The 20,998-nt window shown below is 38.5% G+C and overlaps 1 protein-coding gene and 1 long non-coding RNA gene across 4 annotated transcripts in view; both read right to left on the bottom strand.

Annotated features, from left to right (window-relative positions):
• The window catches only part of LOC306847517, a 779,007-nt gene that overhangs the window by 581,697 nt on the left and 176,312 nt on the right, over positions 1-20,998 (bottom strand). The window lies entirely within an intron of this gene.
• The window catches only part of LOC306847579 (exostosin-1c-like), a 57,278-nt gene that overhangs the window by 33,069 nt on the left and 3,211 nt on the right, over positions 1-20,998 (bottom strand). For all 3 annotated transcript variants that reach the window (XM_079381599.1, XM_079381600.1, XM_079381598.1), the window contains one exon: positions 9,291-10,534. In XM_079381599.1, coding sequence (XP_079237725.1) covers positions 9,291-10,228 — 938 coding nt within the window. In that variant the 5' untranslated portion in view covers positions 10,229-10,534. The remainder of the gene's footprint in view (positions 1-9,290; positions 10,535-20,998) is intronic.

Here is a 20,998-nt window from a genome sequence, read left to right as displayed (position 1 = left end):
ATTCTTTCATTTTTTTATTAGGGCTATAGATAGGTATACAAGACAGACAGACAGATAGATGAAACTATTGAAATTAAGTTGAGTCTCCCCTGCAGAGTGTGCTATGCAACACTGTTTCATGTTAATCCTCACTTATGAGCTTCCATTTCAGTTCGGATGCTGCTTTACAAGGCAGCTTCCCAAGTAAGCAATACGCAGTTAGGTTTTGGTGGGAGCTTATGATGGGGGTGTGGAAACCTGTGAGCACAGATCAACCGTTATCCATACCCAGAAAATGAGAATGTGAGATGATGAAAGAGAGCAGGGATGTAAGAGAGAGAGGAAGGCTCTGGTTTCTGCATTCCCAACTCTAAGCGTGTGCCGGGCACTGCCGCCAATGTAGCCGGAGGGGGATGATGGGATAGAGACAGCTGGGGACGGAGAGGACAGCATGCTCACTGGGCTATGCGGGGACACACTGAGAAAAGACAGGGCGTGTAGTGGTGGTCCCAAAATATCAAAACATCCACATGTACAGGATGCATGTCCGATCGTGGTCAGTTACAGGGAGAGCAGGGGCTGGCAGCCAATGAACAATGAGGGCTTGCTTATGAGAAGAGAAAACAAGGGGGAGACAATAGAGATTGCCGGGGATCAACGTTTATGGAAATTAGGCAAACAACAGCATGTAGTGGGAGAGGGAATTATGTGTTTGGAACGGGCCGTGAACCAGAGAGTTACAACACAAAGATGCCGCTTGTTCAAGCTACACGGTGCACAATGTTACTTCAGAATTCATCCACGCGTAATACTGAATCATTAAAGACTGCCTGTAAATTAGAGTAAAACAGATTAGACAAATGAAAACATGGTTTTAAACTGGACAACATGTATACGTAATATTCACTGCACATCCAAACACTTTAAATGTTGAATGAAGAAAAAAAAAAAAAAAACACTTACAATATAGGCCTAATATCTGAAAGGAATCTGCATGCAAAATGTTATCACTTTTATCACTTATGATGTCCTTATTTTATCACTTTTATGTCATGTCAGTAAGGGACACTTTTAAAATGAAAATCATCATTTTTTATTGTTAACAACTGATATTTTAAAATAATTTAGAAATATCAGCATTAAATATTATAATTTTGTAGTTAAAAAAACATTTTCACAGAATTGATAATAGTAATAAAAATAATACAAATAATGTAGAAATGTATTAAACTGAATTTTTTTACCACATTTCATTTCCTATAAGTCGTCGTGACGTATTGTCAAGTATGGTGACCCATACTCGAAATTGGTGCTCTGCGTTTAACCCATCCAAGTGCACACACACAGCAGTGAGTAGTGAACAAATGCGCACACACACACACACCGTGAACACACACCCGGAGCAGTGGGCAGCCATTTATGCTGCGGCGCCCGGGGAGCAGTTGGGGGTTCGGTGCCTTGCTCATGGGCACCTCAGTCGTGGTATTGAGGGTGGAGAGAGCGCTGGACATTCACTCCCCCCACCTACAATCCCTGGGACTCGAACCCGCAACCTTTCGATTACGAGTCCAATTCTCTAACCATTAGGCCACGACTTCCCCCTATTTACAGTCATTTGTATTTTATATTTGTAGAAATATATGCACTACATTTGTATTAAATGTTATTAAAGTAAATCATTAAATCATTATAATTGTTTTATATAATAAATATGATATATAATATAATGTAGAAATGTATTAAACTATGTAATTATAATAAATTCTTAAATATAAATAATAATATGGAAGTTTAATATAATCATAAATGATTATTAACAATAATAAAAATAACAACAACATTTAATAATTTAATACAAATTTTAAAAAATTACTTTCAAAAGCTCTCAGCTCCCTTTAATACATTTGACCATATTTCATTTCCTATTTACAGTCATTTGTATTTTATATTTGTAAAAATATATGCACTACATTTTTATTAAATGTTATTCAGGTACATCATTAAATCATTATAATTTATTATATAATATATAAATATAATATATAAATACTATAAATAAAATATAAATTATATTAAATATTATTATTAATAACTGTAAAAACAATAATAATTATTTAATATTTATTAATTATATTTAAAATATTTGAAAATGTACTTATTTACAACACCTACTAATGGATACTAATGGATTGTTCTACATACACATTTTGATTTTCTAATCATAGTGAGTTTTACAGGTAGGCTGGTGTTGAAATTTCTATGCAGTACTTAAAATGAAGTAATCCAGTCCATTCCCCAGGATTATTCAAAAATGCAGACTTAAATCTGGTATATATGGGTTTAAACCACTGTTTCCATGGATACACCGCACACTTGGCGTCTAGACCTCGCAGAGATACTTAATCATTAAGCTGTTGTGATAGAGCCGCTATCTAACCGCGCCAGGTGAGCGGAGACGCAGTGGGGGACATAAGCGGAGAAGGAACACTGCTATTCAGGCCTTTGTCAAGTAAAAGTTCAACGAATTCTCAAATGATTAATTCATAAAGCTGAATACATTCCTCATTTGCCTGGCTGACAGGCTTATCTAGGGCACGTCACGGTGCCTGTGTTTAACACCCTGAGCCTGTCTGTGCACTGACAGTTTATCTAGCCGGAAGCTATGGTGCTCAGATATAGAAAGCAGGATTTTGGCTGCGTCCAAGTTTAGTGATGGCGTGGGCTCAGGTGTGCTTGGACTTCTGCAAATGACCAGCTGTGTCCATATCCTTCATATGCTCTTTGCTACAACTAGTGTACCTAAACTTAGTGAGGAGTCAAGCTAAAGGTCAGTGTGGAGCTCACTTTGCTATTTCCACATAAATTAATGAATGTAAACAATCTTATTTAACAGATATTCATCTAAGTGGTTAAAAGGTCAAGGATTTTATTCCGAGGCGAACTTTCAAACTGATTTCCATTAAACAAGTACCGAAGTTCCTTTGCTGCAACATGTTTACCTTAATGAGGATGCTACTAAAACTTTAGCTATTTCCCAATAAGGTCTATACTGGAACGGCAATGAATATTACTAAATATTCAAATTGATATACAAGATATTCAGTATCATGTTTCATAATAGTAATTAATGTTTCGGCTCTAAATCTGCACCATATATAGTCTTGGCCGCTAAATCTACACTCATATATATTGGGCATTCCTATATCAGACAATTATTATGGAAGCCTGTTTCCATCACCGAATTAAAAAGGTAATTGTCTTTTTGTCTCACAATTCTGACTTTTTCTCCCAATTGTGAGTTTACATCTTGCAGTTCTGACTTTTCTCAGAATCGCATGATATAAACTCACAACTCGATATATATAATATTATATATATATTGAGTATATATATATATATATATATATATATATATATATATATATATATATATATATGTCAATAAAATGTATTTTTGAAGGTCACGCAAGGTTTTTCAAGTTTATATCTCACAATTCTGAGAAAAAAGTCTGAATTGCGAATTTATACTCCATTACTCCATATATATATATATATATATATATATATATATGGAGTAATGGAGTATAAATTTATTGACATATATATATGTCAATAAAAAAAACTTTTGAAGGTCACATGCATTTTATGGTAAGCAAAAGGGATGATTGGTTTCCCATTCTAAAGTAATCTAATGTCTTCAGACTTCACAATGTCTCCCTGTGTCCCTGAAAAATCAATGGAAGCTGCATTCACTAGGGGCTACATAATCCGGACCCTCGAAACTAGTCTGTTTATGTTTAGAGTGATTGTAGAAACGTGTTCTGCATGTATATTTGCACAATCAGAGGTAAACCACAGGAAACCAAGGCATTTCATGCCTTAAATAATAGGAATTGGAGAAACAGGGTAAGAGGGTACGGGATGCTTCTTAAATCAGTCTCCTGGAGTTTTAGACTCATGCCTCCTCAAAAGCTTTCAGCTCCAGCGGAGACAGACAATAACAGACGTGACATGGATGGATTCTCTCAAATCCACCTCTGCAAAGCGAGATACAGCACCGATTAGAGCCCTAAATTATGAGCTAGTATTCATACACACCATTTAACATGGAGAGCATTTGCCCTTGAGGAAAAGAACTTCAAAGTCAAAGCTGCTTGATTGAATGATTTGTTTCAGAAGGCGTATAAATAATATTCTGTTTCACCCCTTAAACGCTGTAAACCAAATTTTCCTCTATATACAATATACATTTTTATGTATGTGACTGATATGTTTCATATTGGTAATGGGTCTTTTGGGAATCAGCATTCTTCTGTGGTGTAATGAATGAGTCCATTGTCTATCATGCAGTTAAATGTGACATTTTGACCGCTTGTAAACTCTACATTTCGCCAGGTTGTAAAATAATATATAATAAATGTAGCAGGATGTCTTACACTTTGAAGAACTTTGGCTGGCTGCACACCAGGAACATCGATGGAGTCAGTTTGACAGTTCGATTGTTGATATGTACATGTCTCCAGCTGCCCACTGGGTGCAGAATTTGATCCCTGTTTGACAGCCCTCAATGTCCTAGTTTAACACCGCACAACACAATACAGTATCAACCAGCAACTATGCTCGAAATAGTCTGCAGTATATTCTGTGAGATACCAAAATGTGTAGGCGACATCGAATAGAGATGTTCCTATAGATCAGTTAATTGAATAAATTGGAGTGCATGTACTGATAAAACCTTAAAATGTACAGGTTGTACATATTATCATAATATATTATAGTATAGTATCTTAGTTGCTTTTAGATGCCTATGCTTATACACACACACATATATATATACATACATGTACATGCTCCGGGTGTATGTTCACGGTGTGTGTGTGTTCACTGCTGTGTGTGTGTGCACGTTGGATGGGTTAAATGCAGAGCACGAATTCCGAGTATGGGTCACCATACTTGGCAGTATGTCACTTCACTTCACTTCACTTCACTTATATATAAACATATATCTTAAAGTTGAGTGGCCTGATGTAATAAGTTTTATCAGGTTCTAGGATTAGCCTACTGAATCCTGGGAAATGTAGGTCATGGCCTTTACCTTTCATGATTTTATCCTGGTCATGAAGACAAAAGAGTGAACATGTTTCACGCACTGATAAGTGTGCATGTGACGTCTATGTCTGAGGTGCATCTTGGACTGAAAAAAGTGTCCATGCATGAAGAGCAAATTAGCATGCCTCAGTCTGCACGCCAATAAGCAAATGTATGTGTGTATATGTAAAACACTTGGCCTGGATAGATGGGGAAAGAAGGTCAAGGAATTGGTGAGTGGTGAGTTGGGGGGAGGGGTTGTGTGGGGGGTGGGGAATCCTGGTGAGAGAAAATGAGAGAACTTGGAAAAAAAAAAGAGAGCGCACAAAAGACAAGAGGAAGATGGACGGCCCTCTCCCTCTCTCTTTATTTGTTCTAAATGAACCTAGTTTGTGCTGGCTTGTGCACGAGCCACACAAACCACACTCTCTCTAGAGGTACAATTTCACATCCCCCTAATTACAGTGGGGTGTAGCGTTTCTTATTGCATCCTGCCAACGATTGTACGCAAATACGCACACACAAGGTCACGGAACGAATGAGAGGCCAGTTGTTAAGGTCCTTATTAAGTTCATTAAGCGCAGTTGTGATAATTTACATTCACTTCCAAGGCAATAATTCACTAAAAATAGTATTTTTACGCCTGGAGAGAGTGTTTTCCTGTAGTTGTGTTTTATTTTCAATGGCAGATGTAAAAAGACAGCGCATTATTCTTCTTTTCTCCTTGAGAATAATGACCTCTTCTGTACGAATGTCTTGCACATGGTAGGAGTGTAGTCATGGAGACCTTGTTAGCTGTCAAGAAAGGTACCGCATTTTACTATTACACCCTTAGACTCACACAAACACACACATCCAACCACATTCTAATGCTTTCCCAGAAGTCTACGGTGGTACTGAAGACAGTATAATCAGTATTGCAGTATAATCCTCTGTCTGTGTGTGTGTCCCAAAACTGTCCCGAAACAGCTTGCCCTATTTTTCTTCCCACAAGCTCTCTCACTCCTTCTCATTTACATTCCCAGTACAATGCAAGTCCCCCTTCAACCCCCCACCCCCTTTTTTTTAAAGAGCCCTGAAAAGTGAATGAATGTAGGCCATTTGGTTGCAGCAAGTTCCTCTCTCTCATTCCTGAAGCATCCCCGGATTCATCCCTATCTCTCCACCCTGGGTAAAAGTTCAGTAGGGTGCTCGGTGTGCCTTCAGGTTAATCTGTGGAAGTAGCAGATGCTGGTGATCATTAACCTGAGAGAACCTCCTAAGTTCTATTTCTGAGTTTGGCACCTTAGCTTCCTTGCGGTCCCAGAGCAGTGAAATAAGAGAGACACCCAATTCGCTGTGTCGCTGCTTGTCTTCACATTTTCCCTCAAGTTTATGACATTCTGGGTCCAACACCCTCAAAACTCCACAGAGGGCTGGGCGGTATGAGCGGTAAAATGTGTCAACCGTTAACTATATAGTTTGTATATAGGCTATATACAATTATACAGTATACACTAGTGTTTAAAAGTTTGCGGTCAGTAAGATTTTTTTATTTTTGAAAGAGATTTGTTAAGAATGCAGTGAATTGATCAAAAAAGATTTCTATTTGAAATAAATACTGTTACCTAGAACTTTCTATTCATCAGAAAATACTGAAAAAATGTATCATGGTTTACACAAAAATCAGCAGCACAGCTGTTTTCAACATTAATAATAATAATATTAACAAATGTTTCTTGAGCAGCAAATCAGCATATTAGAAAGACTTCTGAAGGATCATGTGACACTGAACACTCAAGTAATGGCTGCTATAAATTCAGCTTTGTCATCACAGGAATACATTACATTTTACAATATATTAAAATAGCAACAGTCTTGAATTGAATATCTAACAAGGCTTTACTGTTTATATAAATCTCACCAACCCTAAACTTTTGAATCCAACACCAAATTAGAAATGATTTTATTTTGTTGACAGTCTACCACATAAATATTGAGTTCAACTGATCTCAGGTACGCAACTCAGCATATTTCAGCATATTTTTCCTTTAGCTTTAAACATGGCTCATGCAGTCATATTTATTAAATATTAGTTATTTCTTAAATATCACAATGTTAAAGGGATATTTCACCCAAAAATGAACATTCTGTCATTAATTACTCACCCTCATTTTTGTTTCAAACCTGTAAGACCTTCGTTCATCTTCGGAACACAAATAAAAATATTTTTGATGAAATCTGAGAGCTTTCTGACTTTTTGAATAAAGTCTTTTTTTCTGCACACAAAACGTATTCTTGTAGCTTCATAAAATTATGGTTGAACCACTGACGTCACTTGGACTATTTTTAATGATGTCCTTAGTTACGTTGCTGTCTGTAGAGTGTCAGAAAGCTCTCAGATTTCATCAAACATATCTTAATTTATGTTCCAAAGTTGAACTAATGTCTCATGGTTTGAAACGACATGAGGGTGAGTAATTAATGATAGATTTTCATTTTTGAGTGAACTATCCCATACCAATGCCAGACTTATACACACAATACTACATGTTATGTAATATATAAAACATTTTGAGGTTAACTTTTCTTGCTAAATTGACCTTTATTGTAATATATACTGTACTTTCAAACCTCCATATAAGATTTTAGTCATACCGCCCACTTCTCCACCAACTCCACAGCAGTCACAATCATCTCTGCCAGTGTAAAAAAAAACACTTCCTGCTTAGACCTCGCCGACGCAAGTCACCATGTTCACTCCAGTAGAAATAAAGTATTTCATGAATGTTTTTCTTCCTCACATGGATCCCGGACCACCTAACACCTGTACTACTAAGAAGTAATGGCCAAGTTTGTTTCTGCGTGGGAGAGCCCCCCCAACCTATCTTGTGGAACAAATGAACACATTCATCCAGTGCTGAGTGGAGCTCTGTCCCCACCACAAACCAAAGGCAAACCAGCCTGAAGCACTGTTCGAGACCATTTCTTCGGTTTCTTCTTGGCCGCGTCTGCTCCTTTAAGGCCCACAATGGATTTGATACACATTCTCTGTGGTAGTTTTGTGGCCCTGTATTAGTTCTCCTCCCTTCATTTCCCATATTTCTTCTACAGTATATCTCCACCCAAATCTGTTTAATTCCGCTGGGTCATGCATGTTACAAAACCATTTAGAAAAGCACAAAAAATGTTTAAAGCTTTATGGTTTGATTCACAGAACAGCTGTTCACAATAACTTGAGATAGGAATGTACTATTCACCATAAATCTATTTTATAATATAATTTTGTGTGTCACATGACTCCATTCATATAAACATAATGGGCCTCACTGATTAAATGCGAGCAGAACAAATTTCAGTGTAAACTAAGAAAATTGTGTAAATTAATTTTAGCTAAGCCCACCTTAAAATGCCACTGACTAATCCTGCCTTATTTTTGCTCTTTTTAATGTAAGTCTAAGAACTGCGTGTTTTAGATGCAAAAAATAAATTAGCATTTTTTTAAAATAGAAAAATAATAATATATAAATAATTATAATATGATAAAACAAAGTTGCCATATAATGGTAAAAAAGTACCTTGAGAGGATATAAGCAGTATTTTTTTCCTTTTTTATCTTTAAATAAATCTTGTGATGTGCATAATTAAAAAAATATGAAAAAATATTAATTATAAATAAGAAAAAAATATTTTTAGTGTTACACTTTATTCCAGTCCATGTAAGAATACCACTTTATGAGCACATTTTACTGATAATCTTGGGAATCTTCAATTCATTCATATTTGATGTTCAGTAAAGCTTGTCTAAGTAAGCAACACGGAACCAAGGGAGGCGGGGCTTAGCGAAGGATAACTTGTCGCATTCATTCTGCTCAAGTTTCTTGAATAAGCAATGTTGAAAACGAATAGTTACACTAACATCAGCAAGTCAAAATCTATTTAAACACATTTATGACGTACAGTACCCTGTATATGTCATCCTCAAGAGAACATTTGATACATTTTCAGCGTTATTCACTCTTGACACTTTGCCGTGTATTACATAAGTAACCCACACCCTGCGGTAACCGATAGCTGCTTCTTGTATTTAACACAGAGGAACCTGAGTTCATAGCCCAGGGTGTCACTGACAAACTCCATTGAGTCACTGAAACCGAAACTGATCTCATAACGGCCATCATTCCTCTTAAAACCTCAAGCTATTAAGTACAGAAACTCTCCGTTGGCTCATTTACATGACTTACCTCTCATACTCCTGGTTATCATGGTCACACCGTGCGTCTTTGTGCTTCTCCCAGTCCTTGCCGTGGCGACACGTCGTTAGTGAGACGATGTCCTTGCCATTGTGGATGTGATGCAAAGCATTGCGAGTGTCTGAGCCGATGCCCGTCAAGTAACGTTTACCTTTAAACATCAACAAGTACTTCCGTCTCGGCGGGACGGTGTTGCGAACTAACCAGCCCCTCTCTCCACCCTTCTGAGGGTGTTCTTTAGAGAACAAAGGGATGGAAATGTCAAAGCCCGGTCGGAAGTGTTCCGTATTCAGGCTTGCTTTGGCCAGGATAGCCTGGCCCACGTTAAAACCCAAGTCTTCGGTGTAGTTGGGCCAGGTTCCGGAATAAAGGTTGAAGATGACATGGTTCCGCCCATCGTTCCAGAGCGGGTAACCTCTAATTCGCTCGTCCATGTTGGGCACGAACTGTGTCGAAAGCTGGTCCCTATCCAGCGTGTCAATGCCCAGCACGAACAAACATGCCTCTCGAGGGTCCGATGTGAAATATCGTGACTCTGTGACCGAGGTGAGGATCTTGCGGTAACTCTCGGACACCCGTTCGCCCTTCTCCGGCGGATAGATGTAGACTCGAAAGCCACTCTGCCCTTGACATCGGGCGAAGTCAAAGCAGGTGTCCATCCTGCAGCGACTGTCCTTGTAGATTCCGGCCCACGACTGCCGCCGCTGTATTGGCGAGTCACCTGGACCCTCCGCATTTTGTAGCTCGGCCTGGTCAGCGTAACCTGGGAGCAGGTCCCGATCCAACCAGTTGGGCCAGGGCCGAACCACCTCCCCCCTCCTGTGGGTGATGAGACCCAGGAACCGTTCCTGCAAGCCACCCCAGTAATAGAGCAGCAGCCAGCAGCACGTGCACAGGCCCAGAAGCACGTACTTCTTGCGTGCCTGCATGAGGCCGTCTCTCTCACCCTCTGTGCTCCAGGGCTGTCCCGGGAGCTTCAGCAGGGGGGAGACGGGATGGACAGCAGGGGCCGAAGCTCCAGCATAGCCCCAATGTCCACTTGTCCATCAGCGAAAACCAGAGACACGAATGCGCTCTTTTTCTCCAACTCGGATGTCTGTTCACAGGACGGTAAGCCCATGCGACAGAAGTACGTGTGCGCTCCGCTGTCGTCCGCTGGAATTGATGCAGTGCAATTTCTTCTCTCTTGGTAGTCCTTCTCTCTGCATGGCTCAGTGAATCCCTTCTGCGTTACCCTAGCAGAGAAATTAACAACACACTTCAGTACACAGCCTTCTGTTCATTTATATCAGTACTGCCATGAACACACACTCTTATCCTATCCTCAAACACCCAACAGATTCAAACACATGAAAACATTAGTGAGCAAGCAATGCATCATGGATGGCAGCACATTACAGTGTGAAAGGCCATATTTCAGGATTTTTTTTGAAAAGTGGTGCACTGTGGTTAAAAAAAAGAACATGAATAACAGAATAAACTCATGTACCGTACAAAAATGTTTTTTGCATGTAATTAGGTCAGTCAAATGCACGAGTATCATCACTACATTAACTAATGTAATGTCTAATATCCAGTAGAGTTTTTCAAAGAAAAAAAGGTATATGACAAAATTATTTTAGATTAGAGGGATTAAAAAAAACTAAACTAAAAACAAAAACAAAACAAAAAAACTGAAATATTGTTCAAAAAGAGGACAAGATTTTTTTGTGATACTGTGTTATCTTGAGGAGAGTTCTGATTTGCTGTACATATATTTATTAAAAACTACCTAGACAACAGTTAAAATTTTCAATTTTTATGATTTAAAGTAATTAAAAAATGGCTCAGAAATGTGAAGTAAATTGTAAGATAAAGCTCCTAAAATGCCACTTGGTTTGATATTCTGTATGTAATGCAATACAATTCTAAATTTTTAGGTGTAATCCTGCATAACCTGTAGTCTGAAATGTATGAGTCAGATATTTTTAATGAGAAAAAAAAACCTGTAGTCTGATTCACAAATGAATTAATCTTATGAATTTTGCTATTTTAATTAATTAAAAACATACAACATTACCAGTGTAGTCTGATTCTCAAACAAATTATTATGAACCAATTATTTGTATTAATTTAAAACCATACAGCACAACCAATGTAGTCTGATTCCCAAACAAATGATTCCTATGAGCAGTTTTTGTGAATTTATTTGTGAAAAAAGCCTTTTTTTTTTTTTTTTTTTTTTTTTTTTTTTAAGACTCACATACTGAACTTCCATCTTGTCCAAAATAAACCAATTGGTTTGTTTGGCTGACCCTGAAGTGATCTTCTGAAGAAGATATTCTGAACTATGTTTTTGTTCATACAATGAAAATCACTGGGGTCTAAACCAAAATTGGACCCCTCTGACTTTCACATTTAGAAATTTTTGAAAAATATATTTTCCGTTCAGTTTTGTACAAGTAAACGCTGACAGAATTTCATGTTTGGATGAACTACTCCTATGAAACCAGAACCACTTATTTCCTTATAGGGGCTTTCACACCGCACAATTCTAAGAACTCAGTTCTTTAGGAACTAGCCAGCATGGTGGTTCCTACAGAAGCAATTTCCTCTCGGGCTGTTTTCCTGCTTGCATTCGCACTGGCAGCAAGAATTCTAAAGCGGCCAACAGCGACATCTTTATTCGCAGCATTTATAACCAGTGAATGGAGGGACGCCATGATCGGAGCTGTTTTTTTGTTGTGTGTCGTGAGTTTCGTGAGGATAGAGATGGAATGTAAACGCACAATTTAAGCGATTGAAAGAGCATTGAAAACCTGACTAAATCTCGTACACTTAACCACTGATAGTTCCTATAGAACTGTTTTAGACCCTACTCTGAAGTCGGAGCTAATGTAGTACCCCCAAACGGAGTTCCTAAATATGTTCCTAGTTCCTGTGGTGCAAACACGCCAAAAAGCGGGCACTTCCACCAATAGTTATAGGAACTATGAAAAGGTTCCTCCAACGCAAAAGCCCCTTATAATTCCCATTCAGCCTGTATATATAAAAGGCCAGTTCACAGTTTGAATAGGGGAAGTTAACAAAACAACATAGTCCAGTGAGTTTTTACACAACATCAAAGCCCTCCACGGGTGCTTTATCAAGTGTCTCATCATATGCCCAACCCTGGTGGTGGGCACAAAAGACTGTGTGTGCACCGGTATGAGGCTATGCTTGATTTGAAATTGGTGTATTTAGTCTTGTGGTCTGAGTCGGTTCTGCTGTTTTCACACACACACTGGTGCAGTGTTTGGAGTGAACATGCAAAACATGAGCTGGGGAGCGATAGCATCTACCCTCTGCAAGCTCCAGTTGAACGGAGATGAAGGGGGTGAAAGAATAAGGCAGCTTTAAAAAGCCTAAATCAAAAGTGAGAGCCGAGACTGAATCTGATGCCAGTTAATCTAAAAACAGATTGAGGTTCTTTTTTGTTTGTTTGTTTGCTCTGCCAGGAAGCACGCAATGGTTTTGAAGGGGAGGTGTTTGTCAAGAAAGTGCCCTCCTCTCATCAAAGTGTGTACCTGTCTCTGCGTGCGGCATCTCACAGAGAAGGTCAGTGTTTCTTCTGCCAGGCAATGCACAAAGACAGCTTTCAGGTCTCACCTGCCTTACTTATTTTTCTCTTCACTCTTCCCTTGCCTCTGCCTTTCTGCTAAATTCCTCTAGAGTTTCTGTCTTATCTCTTTAAGCTGTCTGACCACTGTCTGACCTAGCACAAACTAATCTAAAGCTTTTAAAGAATATAAAGGGCCTGTGTGTTGTTATGCATGCATGTGAATGTATGCTTATGGAGATTCCTTTTATATGCATTAATAATGTGTCACAGGTACAGAATATGAGGTGAAATGCAGTATGCTGTTTGTAATGAAAGTGTGTGATCACGAAGCTAGCGTAAGATCTGCGTGCTGGCATTTTCACGGTAAAGCTCCCCTCACGAAACACTGCAGGCCAAGCATATATTTGTCGGGAAACAGATGCAGAGGATTCAATTACAAGCTGCTCATTATTAATGCATGACTCCCTTAGTTAGGACATTGATTTCCCTTCTTTCCTTTCGTTTGGCTTTTTATGCTTCACAGGTGAAGTTAATCTCAATTTTCTTTTGAAAATGAACTGCAGTTAAGATTTCCACTTGCATGACGTGAAGATCACTAATGCTACGTCTAACTAGGGATGCCAGAACTTGGGTTATATCTTCCTCACCCTCTCAACCCTACTGTAATAATAAACAAAATAATGAATAAATATTAAAAATAAAGTATATATATATACTGGTGGCTAAAAGTTTGTTTAGTTTTTGAATAATCAAGATTTTAATGTTTTTGCTCACATAGGCTGCATTTGATCAAAAATACAGTAAAAATAGTATATATATATATATATATATATATATATATATATATATATATATATATATATATATATATATATATAATGTATGTATGTATGTATGTATGTATGTATATGTGTGTATGTGTATATATATATATACATACACACACATACACAAACACACACACACACACACACACACATATACATATATATATATATATATATATATATTAGGGGTGGCACGGTTCGCGGAAAAAAACCGAACCGCACGGTTCTCCACACACGGTTCGGCACGCACTAGGACAGCGGTTCAACTTAAATCTGACAACGCATGTGGTTTTTATAAATAACACGTAAAACAAATAGGGTTCGGCTAATGTATGTTTCTGTTATTGGATGCGATTCTGGCTTCCCAGTACATTACAACAACAGTCGTGGCCTAATGGTTAGAGAGTCGGACTTGTAATCCAAAGGTTGCGGGTTCGAGTCTCGGGCCGGCAGGGATTGTAGGTGGGGGGAGTGAATGTCCAGCGCTCTCTCCACCCTCAATACCACGACTGAGGTGCCCTTGAGCAAGGCACCGAACCCCCAACTGCTCCCCGGGCGCCGCAGCATTGGCTGCCCACTGCTCCGGGTGTGTGTTCACGGTGTGTGTGTGTTCACTGCTGTGTGTGTGCACGTTGGATGGGTTAAATGCAGAGCACAAATTCCAAGTATGGGTCACCATACTTGAATGTCATTTCACTTATGGCTCGTTTCCACTGAGCGGTACGGTTCGGTACAGTACGGTACGGTACTCAATTATGTCTGTTTCCATTGTCAGAAGTTGTGAATGGTACCAAAATAGCGTACCGTACCACTTCTTTGGTTCCCTTTCGTTTGAGTAATTAGCACAGCAAAGGGTACCAAAAGGGTGGCGCTAAACTCACTGCAGAAGTTGATTGGTTGACTAGAATAGTCACTTGTGCATGATACAAGGGGATAAAGCTTCTCCTTCACTCGTTCCGCTCTGCTGTGTTCTGCTTATTACATCAGAGTGTGCAAACACACACAAAAAATATAACAGTGTATTTTATACTTTTATATTTTCACACAGACAATAATCGTTTCTCAATATGCGTTTTTGTCTGTTCCTGTGGACTTGTGAAAAGTTTAACTTTATATTTATTTTGAACTTTACCGTAGTAACTTACAGTGCTGACTTTGTAGCAAACGTTTGACTGTGAATTGTTTGCTTTTGTCTTTATTTCCTCTTATATAAGCCTCTTATACTTTGTACTTATACTTTTATAATGACTATTATTGTTCATAAAAACTGACATAAAATAGGCAGAGTTGTGCTTATTGTCACGCTTTATTGTCGATCGCTACTTTCCGGCATACACCACGCCTATCAAGTAAAGGGTACTGTTGACAGTGGAAACGCAAACCTGATCAGGGTTACCCGTACCGAATTGTACTGTACCGTACCGCTCAGTGGAAACGAGGCATAAAACCATGATACAAACCGAACCGTGAAAAAGTTGAACCATATATATATATATATATATATATATATATATATATATATATATATATATATATATATATATATATATATATATATATATACACACACACACACACACACACACACACACACATATATGTACACACACTCACCTAAAGGATTATTAGGAACACCATACTAATACTGTGTTTGACCCCCTTTCGCCTTCAGAACTGCCTTAATTCTACGTGGCATTGTTTCAACAAGGTGCTGAAAGCATTCTTTAGAAATGTTGGCCCATATTGATAGGATAGCATCTTGCAGTTGATGGAGATTTGTCGGCTGCACATCCAGGGCACGAAGCTCCCGTTCCACCACATCCCAAAGATGCTCTATTGGGTTGAGGTCTGGTGACTGTGGGGGCCATTTTAGTACAGTGAACTCATTGTCATGTTCAAGAAACCAATTTGAAATGATTCGAGCTTTGTGACATGGTGCATTATCCTGCTGGAAGTAGCCATCAGAGGATGGGTACATGGTGGTCATAAAGGGATGGACATGGTCAGAAACAATGCTCAGGTAGGCCGTGGCATTTAAACGATGCCCAATTGGCACTAAGGGGCCTAAAGTGTGCCAAGAAAACATCCCCCACACCATTACACCACCACCACCAGCCTGCACAGTGGTAACAAGGCATGATGGATCCATGTTCTCATTCTGTTTACGCCAAATTCTGACTCTACCATCTGAATGTCTCAACAGAAATCGAGACTCATCAGACCAGGCAACATTTTTCTAGTCTTCAACCGTCCAATTTTGGTGAGCTCGTGCAAATTGTAGCCTCTTTTTCCTATTTGTAGTGGAGATGAGTGGTACCCGGTGGGGTCTTCTGCTGTTGTAGCCCATCCGCCTCAAGGTTGTGCATGTTGTGGCTTCACAAATGCTTTGCTGCATACCTCGGTTGTAACGAGTGGTTATTTAAGTCAAAGTTGCTCTTCTATCATCTTGAATCAGTCGGCCCATTCTCCTCTGACCTCTAGCATCAACAAGGCATTTTCGCCCACAGGACTGCCGCATACTGGATGTTTTTCCCTTTTCACACCATTCTTTGTAAACCCTAGAAATGGTTGTGCGTGAAAATCCCAGTAACTGAGCAGATTGTGAAATACTCAGACCGGCCCGTCTGGCACCAACAACCATGCCACGCTCAAAATTGCTTAAATCACCTTTCTTTCCCATTCTGACATTCAGTTTGGAGTTCAGGAGATTGTCTTGACCAGGACCACACCCCTAAATGCATTGAAGCAACTGCCATGTGATTGGTTGATTAGATAATTGCATTAATGAGAAATTGAACAGGTGTTCCTAATAATCCTTTAGGTCAGTGTATACATATACTAGGGGTGACACGGTACACAGATGTCACGGTTCGGTACGTACCCCGGTTCAGGGGTCACGGTTCGATACTATTTTGGTACAACAGGAAAAAAAAAAAAAAAAGAAATCTACTATGCTCAGTTTCTTTTCATTTATTTTGAACAGACAGTAATGCAAATTACAATTTTTTTCCACCTAGATGTGAAAATACTAAATATTATTACATGTTATATATACAGTGGGTACGGAAAGTATTCAGACCCCCTTAAATTTTTCACTCTTTGTTATATTGCAGCCATTTGCTAAATCATTTAAGTTCATTTTTTATCCTCAATGTACACACAGCACCCCATATTGGCAGAAAAACACAGAATTGTTGACATTTTTGCAGATTTATTAAAAAAGAAAAACTGAAATATCACATGGTCCTAAGTATTCAGACCCTTTGCTCAGTATTTAGTAGAAGCACCCTTTTGATCTAATACAGCCATGAGTCTTTTTGGGAAATATGCAACAAGTTTTTCACACCAGGATTTGGGGATCCTCTGCCATTCCTCCTTGCAGATCCTCTCCAGTTCTGTCAGGTTGGATGGTAAACGTTGGTGGACAGCCATTTTTAGGTCTCTCCAGAGATGCTCAATTGGGTTTAAGTCAGGGCTCTGGCTGGGCCATTCAAGAACAGTCAGGGAGTTGTTGTGAAGCCACTCCTTCGTTATTTTAGCTGTGTGCTTAGGGTCATTGTCTTGTTGGAAGGTAAACCTTCGGCCCAGTCTGAGGTCCTGAGCACTCTGGAGAAGATTTTCGTACAGGATATCCCCACAGCATGATGCTGCCACCACCATGCTTCACTGTTGGGACTGTATTGGACAGGTGATGAGCAGTGCCTGGTTTTCTCCACACATACCGCTTAGAATTAAGGCCAAAAAGTTCTATCTTGGTCTCATCAGACCAGAGAATCTGATTTCTCACCATCTTGTGGTCCTTCAGGTGTTTTTTTGTGTCTTGCACTGAGGAGAGGCTTCCGTCGGGCCACTCTGCCATAAAGCCCCGACTGGTGGAGGGCTGCAGTGATGTTTGACTTCACTACAACTTTCTCCCATCTCCCGACTGCATCTCTGGAGGTCAGCCACAGTGATCTTTGGGTTCTTCTTTACCTCTCTCACCAAGGCTCTTCTCCCCCGATAGCTCAGTTTGGCCGGACGGCCAGCTCTAAGAAGGGTTCTGGTCGTCCCAAACGTCATCCATTTAAGGATTATGGAAACCACTGTGCTCTTAGGAACCTTAAGTACAGCAGAATTTTTTTTGTAACCTTGGCCAGATCTGTGCCTTGCCACAATTCTGTCTCTGAGCTCTTCAGGCAGTTCCTTTGACCTCATGATTCTCATTTGCTCTGACATGCTTGTGAGCTGTAAGGTCTTATATAGACAGGTGTGTAGCTTTCCTAATCAAGTCCAGTCAGTATAATCAAACATAGCTGGACTCAAATGAAGGTGTAGAACCATCTCAAGGATGATCCGAAGAAATGGACAGCACCTGAGTTAAATATATGAGTGTCACAGCAAAGGGTCTGAATACTTAGGACCATGTGATATTTCAGTTTTTCTTTTTTAATAAATCTGCAAAAATGTCAACAATTCTGTGTTTTTCTGTCAATATGGGGTGCTGTGTGTACATTAATGAGGGAAAAAATGAACTTAAATGATTTTAGCAAATGGCTGCAATATAACAAAGAGTGAAAAATTTAAGGGGGTCTGAATACTTTCCGTACCCACTGTATATATAAAATCTGTTTTGTTTTCAATGAGAGTGTACACAAATAAAACAGACCTTTATACAGTGATTATTAACAAGACAATAAGTGTTTAAAGTTGATTCTGCTGGTATATGGAAACAGTTCAAGTGATCGTGCCGGAGCGAGCGCGCACACATGCACACAAACAAACAAAAACACACATCAGTTCCAGCATTGCTAACTTAACAGCGCAGTTGGTACTTTATCAAAATAAAATATAGTGAGCCAAACATCAGCGCGCCCAGCCTCTGTGTCACTGTTGGAACGCAACTGAAGTAAAAAGCCAGTATTTGATTTAAGTCACTTAAATCCCCCTTTCTTCCCCATTCTGATGCTCGATTTGAACTTCAGGAAGTCGTCTTCACCACATCTAGATGCCTAAATGTTGCCTAGCTGCTACCATGTTATTGGCTGATTAGCAATTTGTGTTACCAAACAATTGAACAGATGTACCTAATAAAGTGGCCGGTGTGTGTACATATATATATATATATATATACACACATACATACATACACACACACACACACACACACACATTATAATTTTATGTTTTATTGTATTATAATACCTTTTTATCTATAAATATTCAAATCTTGTTATACATAAAAATGATAAATATCAAAAAGATAGAAGCATATATCTCAAAAACAATTACCTCTACTTTTTTTGATGTCAAAACATTTGCACATAGTGAAACACAAGGGGAAATTGTGAATTAAAATGCAGCTAAAAGAACCATCACAAATTAAAAATAGGAGTCATTATACTAAACAAAATTGTCTGTATCAGAGGAATTTATAAATTTAATAACAGCTTTGTCTTTTGCTTTTTATTTTTTGTAGAATCATGGGTCATGATATTGTCTCCATAGTAAAGTTAAAAATAAATTAACTGTTCTTTTTCAATGTAACTGTAAGAACACACTTTCCTTCTTTTACATCCGGATTATGTAATCACATTCCAAATATTCCATCATTCCCCAAGCCTGTATCCAGCTGACAGAAGGTTGGATCGACAGGGAGGGAGTGATCACTAGCTTCAGCCCCACAGGGACTGTTTCTCTCTCTCTCTCTCTCTCTCTCTCTCTTTCTTACTCTTCCTTGCAGTTTCCTCCTCCTATCACAATTACTTTTTATTTTTCTCATTCATCAATGCTCTTGCTTTCTTTTCTCACCGCCACTTTAAGTCTCTCCTGCGCTGTCTTTCTCCGCACCATATATCAAATGGGGTAGGGCTCCAGAAACAGGCTGCAGGCAGTGTAATGAGATCGAGATGTGATGGCATATTGCTCAATCACCATGACAGGAAACAGCTGAATAAGTGAACACAGCCTTCAAAACTTTGAGTGATCTGTATTCACTTCATTAGCTTTTTCAGAACAAGTGTTTTCCACTTGTAAAGTCTCTGTGTGAAGGGAAAAATTATGCTAGTGTCTTTTGGCAATGGATAGTGAATATGGAGAAGGACAGCGAGCAGGTGGATGTAGCCAAGAGGCAGCAGTTGTGTGCATGGTGAGTTAGTTTCCTGTGTCGTGTCTGCTGCCCAGACTGCTCCGGCCTGAGCCGTTTTCTCACATGACGACTAGGTGACAGCTGTCCATATCTCCCCTGGCCCATCTCCCTCTACCACCAATAAATCAGATCTATACTAAAAAGCCTGCTTGGAGAATGTGTTTTCTTTCCACATCTAAATTATACTCTAATTCAATTTTATTTAGCTTTTAAATGTGAAAAGTGTGATTTCTGCACCGTAGACCTGCTAAATAATGTCAGATATGTTTTTCTAAGTACTCCCCAATCTGCCATTGGTCAAACTAATAGATAGTCCTGCCCCAAACTCACACCATTGGCTGAACCAGTGTTGCTGTGTAGGACTGTTCGGGTTCTATGCAAACTAATATATATATATATATATATATATATATATATATAGTGTGTACTGTACTATATTGTGAATTAAATATTAATAATATTAATATTTTGGCAAATATGTGTTATTTTGATGAACAATAATCTGATTACAAATATAGTTGGTAATATGAAAGTTTGGAGTCAGTAAGTTTTTTTTTTGGTTGTTGAGAAATTCATATTTTTATTAAGAGTGGATGGATTTAATTGAAATGTTTAAATCATTTTAAAAGTTTTTAAATTCCTTGTTTTATTGTTGTGATTTTTTTTTAATGATTTTACTTCCTTTTATGTAAAGCACGTTGAATTACCATTGTGTATGAAATGTGCTATATAAATAAACTTGCCTTGCCTTGATCAAAAGTGACAGAAAAGACTTTCTTTTCAAAATGAAAAGAAATGAAAATGCTTTTAAATATGACCATTTTTAACATTGATAATCATAATAAATGTTTGTTGAGCAGCAAATCAGCATATTAGAATGATTTCTGAAAGATCATGTGACACTGAAGACTGGAATAATGGCTGCTGAAAATTTAGCTTTGTCAACACAGGAATAAATTACATTTTAAGATTAAAATATATATATTTTTAAATATTATAATTATAATATTAAATTAATATTGAAAATATTTTAAACAATTTTAATGTTTTACTATATTTCTGATTAAATAAATACAGGTGAACTAAAGAGACCTTTTTGAGAAACGTTAAAAAACAAAAAATCTTACAAACCCCAAACTTTTGAAAGGTAGCGTATGGTGGTATATTT

Source organism: Barbus barbus (assembly GCF_936440315.1).
Source record: "Barbus barbus genome assembly, chromosome: 27".
NCBI classification, from domain to species: domain Eukaryota; kingdom Metazoa; phylum Chordata; class Actinopteri; order Cypriniformes; family Cyprinidae; genus Barbus; species Barbus barbus.
This window is presented reverse-complemented; position numbering and strand designations above follow the sequence as displayed.